This window comes from Triticum aestivum, chromosome 3B (genome assembly GCF_018294505.1).
Source record: "Triticum aestivum cultivar Chinese Spring chromosome 3B, IWGSC CS RefSeq v2.1, whole genome shotgun sequence".
In the NCBI taxonomy this organism is placed as follows: Eukaryota; Viridiplantae; Streptophyta; class Magnoliopsida; order Poales; family Poaceae; genus Triticum; species Triticum aestivum.
In genome coordinates, this window is record NC_057801.1 from 694,520,048 (window position 1) to 694,526,421 (window position 6,374).

The 6,374-nt window shown below is 52.5% G+C and overlaps 2 protein-coding genes across 3 annotated transcripts; one reads left to right on the top strand and one right to left on the bottom strand.

Annotated features, from left to right (window-relative positions):
- Positions 1-1,250: 1,250 nt before the first annotated feature.
- Positions 1,251-3,929, top strand: LOC542800 (MADS-box transcription factor 2). Of its 2 annotated transcripts, XM_044495392.1 has the most exons (8): positions 1,251-1,565; positions 2,014-2,080; positions 2,296-2,357; positions 2,438-2,537; positions 2,649-2,678; positions 2,788-2,832; positions 3,052-3,118; positions 3,430-3,706. In XM_044495392.1, exons 1-8 carry the CDS (start codon positions 1,378-1,380, stop codon positions 3,438-3,440), a joined length of 570 nt encoding a protein of 189 aa, XP_044351327.1. In that variant the 5' UTR covers positions 1,251-1,377; the 3' UTR covers positions 3,441-3,706. The 2 variants fall into 2 exon arrangements, with proteins under 2 accessions (XP_044351327.1, XP_044351326.1); XM_044495391.1 differs by lacking the exon at positions 3,052-3,118 and having other exon boundaries at positions 1,252-1,565; positions 3,430-3,929.
- LOC123071808 (probable receptor-like protein kinase At1g11050) lies at positions 3,892-6,120 on the bottom strand. The gene has a single exon (XM_044495390.1). It carries the CDS (start codon positions 6,045-6,047, stop codon positions 4,128-4,130), a length of 1,920 nt encoding a protein of 639 aa, XP_044351325.1. The 5' UTR covers positions 6,048-6,120; the 3' UTR covers positions 3,892-4,127.
- Between the last annotated feature and the right edge of the window lie 254 nt (positions 6,121-6,374).

Genomic DNA, 6,374 nt, shown 5'->3' on the forward strand with positions numbered 1-6,374 from the left:
ACACACATAAAGCAACAGAAGGCGCTGAAATAAGATAAATGAATCACTTCAAACACATGTCTCATCTCATAAGCAAACGAAAGCACTCACATATTAATACTTGAAATTCATCCATAAGTGGATATCCATATTTAAAAGGCCGGGTTATCCGGCGAGGAAAACGGATTATCCTACGACGTCTTATATTAGTAATGCCATAACCTATATTGTCGATCATACTTGGATTCGAACCGGTTTGTGCTGGATGTTAAAAATCTCTTATTGTATATTCTATAATTTGGATTTGGAAATAGTTTGACCTGAAAAATTTCCTAACCACTTTGAACCTTTGTACAGAGCAAGAGACATGTGGAAACACCTACAACTCGTTTTCCTCCCCTAACACTAGACAACTAGGGAAAACTCTCCCCTTCAGATTTCACCGACGATCCCGTGATTTCGCCCCCCCCCCCTTCTGCCTGCTGCTCCAGCGGCCGGTGGCCGGGAGGGGGATCCTTGTGCCTCCGATCCGTTTAGTAGTTTCGGTTAGGGTTTTTGAGTCCTCGTAGGTTCGTCGTTCAGACAAATGGCGGTACTTCTTCCTTGAGTTTGTCTACCAAGCTTCGATCCTTCTTGAGTTTGTTTATCTGGTCGTAGTTGACAAAGTTCCGACATAGATTCCTGTTGTCTCCTTGGGACAATGAGTTTAAAATTTCTCGTCATGTGGTGGGATTTGATGTCAGGTGTTTTAGATCTGTGCAAGGGTTCAACGTTGATGGCTCCAACTCCAAGACTCTGGCTCTTAAGGGCACGTGCACGGAGACTTTCTGGATGTCATCGACAAGGTCAAGCCGGCTTCGGTAGGGGAACGACACATTGACGACTCGCTCTGATGGCAGTAGTGGTCGCTCAGTGGTCTCAAAATTTTGATGTAATGTTTATTATGTTTGAGATGCCTTTTACTCACGATGAACTTTTATAAAAGTGTTGATGCTTTCGAGAAAAAAAATCATAACACTTAATCAAGAGCGTCAAGGAGACCTGTGACCGATCACTAATCAAACCAAGATCTTTTCCCCGCTTTTACAGGCTTTCAGCGCTCAATCAAATCAAATCGGACACCGGAGCAAGCAAACCAGCCAACGGAAGCCCGAGCCAAGCGAAGCAAACAGAGCCCTTCCGTTTCCGGCTCCCACCCCTGAACCACCCCGAAAGCCCCCTCATCACCATTCCTCTTCCTCCCATGGCGGCCTCCTTTACTCCTCCTCCTCCTCCTTCCCCACCCCCACCACCACCACCACCGCCATTCCCCAATCGCACCACGCCCGCACCGGCCCCCAGAGCGCCAGAAGAAACGAGCCCTTCCTGGCGCCGCCGGAGGAGGAAGAAGGAGGAGGGATGGGGCGCGGGAAGATCGAGATCAAGAGGATCGAGAACCAGAGCAACCGCCAGGTGACCTTCTCCAAGCGCAAGAACGGGATCCTCAAGAAGGCCAAGGAGATCAGCGTGCTCTGCGACGCCGAGGTCGGCGTCGTCGTCTTCTCCAGCGCCGGCAAGCTCTACGACTTCTGCTCCCCCAAGACCTCGTGCGTGCCGTATCTGCCCCCTTTCCCACCCCGAATCTCGCTTTTCAAGGAGCGCTTTCCTCGGCTCTTTCGTAGTATGCTGTTTGTGACTTAATTTTTGACGTTGGGTTCTTCGCTGTTGGCAAATATGCAATCCTTAGCTGCTTGTAGGTGTTTGTATGGGAGTGTACATTTATAGTCACTGCAGATAGGTAAATATTAGAGTCATATGCTGCTACTCGTATCAATAACTTGCCATGAACGGAATCGGGTTGGTCTGAATGTTTTCTGCTTGACTGGTTACGTGCACGTTTAGAAAAAGTTTAAGTGGATAGGACCAGACAACTCATACTCCCCTTTTACCTGGACTGGATGACATTTTAGGAATCTAGAATCACTCGTTTCTGTTAATGGCACGTTTAGCAACCTTTTTGTCCCTGAATTCATGCATCGTTTTGGTGGGGCATAGGCTATCAAGAATCTTGGAGAAGTACCAGACCAACTCCGGGAAGATACTGTGGGATGAGAAACACAAGGTAATTCTTAACCTCCAAAACATATCGATGTATGCTTGCTTTCTTAAAGCCTGGCTGAAAATCCTTTTCCAAGAAAAGTCTTTTTAGAGCTTTTTTTTTCTTCGAAGAATACCACTTGTATTTTGTTGAATGGACTGAGTGGAATGACCTGTTCCTGTAGTTCAGAAAAAAACAGTAGAATGACTTGTCATTGATGGACATGTCCACCGTTTCAGAGCCTCAGTGCGGAGATTGATCGAATCAAGAAAGAGAATGATAACATGCAGATCGAGCTCAGGTAATTTCTTGGACTGAATGTTTCTTTTTCCTTGGATGTCCTGTATACTGAGATTTTAATCGCCCATTGTGATGGTACAGGCACTTGAAAGGCGAAGATCTGAACTCGCTGCAGCCCAAAGAGCTGATCATGATTGAGGAAGCACTTGATAATGGGCTGACAAGTCTGCATGAAAAACAGGCACTATAATTGTTCAATTTGTTGATTGACATCAAAAGATATTGTCACCACTGTAATGTGTTGAGAAAAAAATGTTTTGGCTTCTGATGCTGCTTTATTCTGTTGGTGCAGATGGAGCACTATGACAGGCTCGTGAAACATGTATGTATGTCCTAGTTTTGCATACACGATTACGTGCTCTGCATATTTGTTGATCATAATGCAGTTCTTTCAGTCTGCCCTCATCCATTATTTTATTGGCTAACTGCAGGGTAAGATGCTGGAAGATGAGAACAAGCTGCTGGCCTTTAAAGTGGTAAGTGACCTTGCAGATGGCTCACTTGTGGAGCTTCTATTTGAATAAGCTGCATCTGTTTTCGCTGAAGTTAAGCATGTAAGCTGAAAACTATATTTGCGAACTGTTTAAATGCTGATTATTTTTTTAATGAAATTTTGCATGAACAAAACCTATATTTGCGGACTGTTTAAATGCTGATTATTTTTATAAATTTTTGCATGAACAATCATCAAACAGTATGCATCATCGGCAGAGGCTGGGGGTAATGGAAGCTTCCATTTTCTAGAAAAGAAACTTATCAAAAGTAGGTGCATTCTATGTTTTGTTAGCAACATACATGAAATTGCTGAATGAGTTGAATGCACTCACACTCAACGATCCTTCCATCAATAAGAAATGTTGACAGTCATTTGGTAATACCACCTGATTCCATGCAGTCTCCACCTGAATTTTCATTTTAAAAGAGCGCAAAACACGCAAATTAATAGAGCATAGAGTGGGGGATAGGGGCACTACATTATGCAAGCGCACCGTGTACAAGTTATATTTGCATTAGTTGTTACCAAAGGAACCGTGTATGCTGAAGGCTGTCTGTTTTTGTTCATCCTCATCCAGCACCAGCATGATATCGCCTTGAGCGGGAGCATGAGGGATCTTGAGCTTGGGTACCATCCAGACAGGGACTTTGCAGCCCAGATGCCGATCACCTTCCGTGTGCAGCCTAGCCACCCCAATCTGCAGGAGGACAGCTAGGCCGCCGACTCTCCACGCCACTCCATCAAATGTATCCCCCACTGGCTTGTATGTCCATCATGCATCTTGCCAGTTGTATCCTTCGTTTGTTATCTGTTTGGACGAACAATTGAACATGTTATACGTAGTAGCTTGATGATGTGTCGATACAGTCGGGCTCTAAAAGCTGTGCAGCCGCCGCCTGCCGCCTGCTGATCTGCCATACTGTAAGTTTGCACGACCATTGGAGCTGAAATATCAGTGGACTGGTATTGTATCTGCATGTTGTTTCCCTGATCACCACAATTGCTGGACGGTGAATAGTTTGTAATGACAACAGAAACATTGTGGAAAATCTTGATTTGATGTGAACTTTTATTTCATTCCGCATTTTGTACATGATCCATTCGGTATTTCAGCACAAGATAATGCGGTACACAATCCATTTACACCAAGAAGAAAAGCTATAGTACAATACTCCGAACTTCAGTTACAAGTTGTAGTTTACTGCAGTATGCAAAATGTTAAGTACATAAATTCCAGTCCAGCTTCAGCTTCATCTATCAACCCCTGACCCAGGCTCACCTGAGCATGTCGCCGAAGTCCAGGAACGGGCCGCTCAGAACCGACGAGGCACTGAAGTTGCCTTCGCCTAAGTCGAAGGGGATTCTCTGTCCGTACGGCTGCGGCCGGTCCGGCAAGTCTGGCACGTCCACGTCACCCTCCAGCATCCTCAGCGCCTCCGGCATGGTGGGACGGCACGCCACCGTGACGTGCGCGCACAGGATGCCGACGAGCACGAACCTCTCCATGGCCGCCACGGTCGCCCGGCACTCTTTCTCCAGAAGCAGAGCTTCGGCCAGCACCTCCCTCGTCCGGCCAGCCTTGACGAGCATCCACGCCCAGTCCGTCACCAGCACCATCCCGGACGGCTCCGCGAGGTCCAGCGCGGGCCGGCCGCTCATCACCTCCAGCACCAGCACGCCGAAGCTGTACACGTCGCTCCTCTCGGTGAGCTGCCCGTACAGCGCGTACTCCGGCGAGAGGTAGCCGTGCGTGCCGGCCACGCGCGTCGTCAGGTGCGACTGCCCGTCCCGGCTCCGCCGAGCCAGCCCGAAGTCCGCCACGCGCGCCCGCATGTCCTCGTCCAGGAGTATGTTGGTCGCCTTGATGTCCCGGTGGTAGATCCCCGGCTTCACGCCGTAGTGCATGTACTCCAGCCCCCTCGCCATTTCGAGGACCACACTCCTCCGCTGCGCCCATGGCAGCATCACCGCCGCCCCGTCCTGCTGCTGGAAGATGTAGCGGTCGAGCGAGCCGTTGGGCATGTAGTCGTACACGAGGAGCATCTGCCTGCTGCCATGGTCGTCCGGGTCGTCGGCGTCGGTGATGCAGCACCCGCGTAGCGGCACCAGGTTCCGGTGCCGGAAGTGGCTAATGATCTCCACCTCGTTGGCGAACTCGTCGTCCCCGCCGTCCACGTCCGGGTCCAGCATCTTCTTGACGGCGACCACCGACCCGTCCGCGAGCACGCCGCGGTACACGACGCCGAACCCGCCGCGGCCGATGATGTTCCGCTCGGCGAACCCGCCGGTCGCCTTCGCCAGCTCGCGGATATCGAACAGCACCGAGCCGGTGTTGGGTCGCTGTCGCGACGGCCGCCGCTCATCGGACAAACCGCGGTTCCTACCGCTGATGCCGTCGTGCCGCTTCGTCCAAACGAGCAGCGCTATGAGGGAGACGAGGAGGACGGAGGCGATCGGGATGACGGTTGCGACTGCGATGTTGGTGTGGGTAATGGAGCCGGAGGCATTCGAGGATGTGGGGGATGTGGTGGAGAGAGCGAGGCCGAACGCGCATGCGGCGGTGGCAGGGGAGGTGGGGCCGGCGGGATTCGATACGCCGGCGGCGTAGAGGGCGGTGAGGTAGAAGCAGTTAAGGGAGTTGGAGGTTTTGCCGGCGGCAGCTGTCAGTCGAGCCAAGGCATGGATCCCGGCGGCGAGGCAGTCGTAGCAGAGGGACGTGTCGGTGAGGTTGGAGCTGCAGGAGGAGTTGAGTTCCCCGGCGGCCACGTCGCCGACGGCGGCCACGTACTGCGCGGCTGTTGTGACGCCGGCGCAGTAGGACGGGGAGATGGCGAACTGGGACGGGACGGGGAAGCAGGCCGGCGCGAGGGAGCGCTGGAGCGAGAGCGGCAGCGAGGCGATCGCGTCGGAGAAGGCGTGGATGCAGGCGGCGGAGGCCGGCGCGGACGGAAGGCGGAAGAGGCCGGTGGCGCGCAGGCGCGCGGCGAGGCCGATGCCGAGCACGGAGAGCAGGGTCATGCAGCAGGCGGTGACGTTGGACACCGGCGGCGCGCACGGCGCGCGGTCCCACGGGAACGTGCTCACGTAGCCCAGGTCGAGTGGGCACGCCGGCGGCGGGTTGGCGCCCCCCGCCGCCTGGCGCAGCGCCAGCGCGGCGACGAGGAGAAGCCGGATAAGGCCCGCGACGGTCGCCATTGGTTTCGGCGGACGAGCAAGCGCCAGAGCGCGAACAGAAGGTGTGAACTGAATCAACTGATCCAGTCGGGTAAATTACTCGGCACTGGAGTCTTTGGCTTGTGGGGGCTGCCTGACAGCTCGGCGTGGGGCCCGCGTGGCAGTGAGCGAGCGACCCAATTTCGATCTGACTATCTGAGACGCAGGAGAGTAGCAGATTTCTCATTTCTCAGTCGGTTAAAAGCTCAGCTGTCTGGCACAGTTTCTCTTCAGGCGCCGTACTGATAGCGGCAGGTCGTCGCTCATGGCGAGGATCATGAGAGAGTTGGTTCCATGTGCACTTTTCTC

Bases quoted from the DNA above. Each gene is read 5' to 3' on its own strand.
- LOC542800 (XM_044495391.1), top strand. From the start codon at position 1,378: ATGGGGCGCGGGAAGATCGAGATCAAGAGGATCGAGAACCAGAGCAAC. The intron at 2,081-2,295 runs GTAATTCTTAAC...CCACCGTTTCAG, and splicing joins TGTGGGATGAGAAACACAAG to AGCCTCAGTGCGGAGATTGA. The intron at 2,538-2,648 runs GCACTATAATTG...CTGTTGGTGCAG, and splicing joins CAAGTCTGCATGAAAAACAG to ATGGAGCACTATGACAGGCT.
- LOC123071808 (XM_044495390.1), bottom strand. From the start codon at position 6,047: ATGGCGACCGTCGCGGGCCTTATCCGGCTTCTCCTCGTCGCCGCGCTG.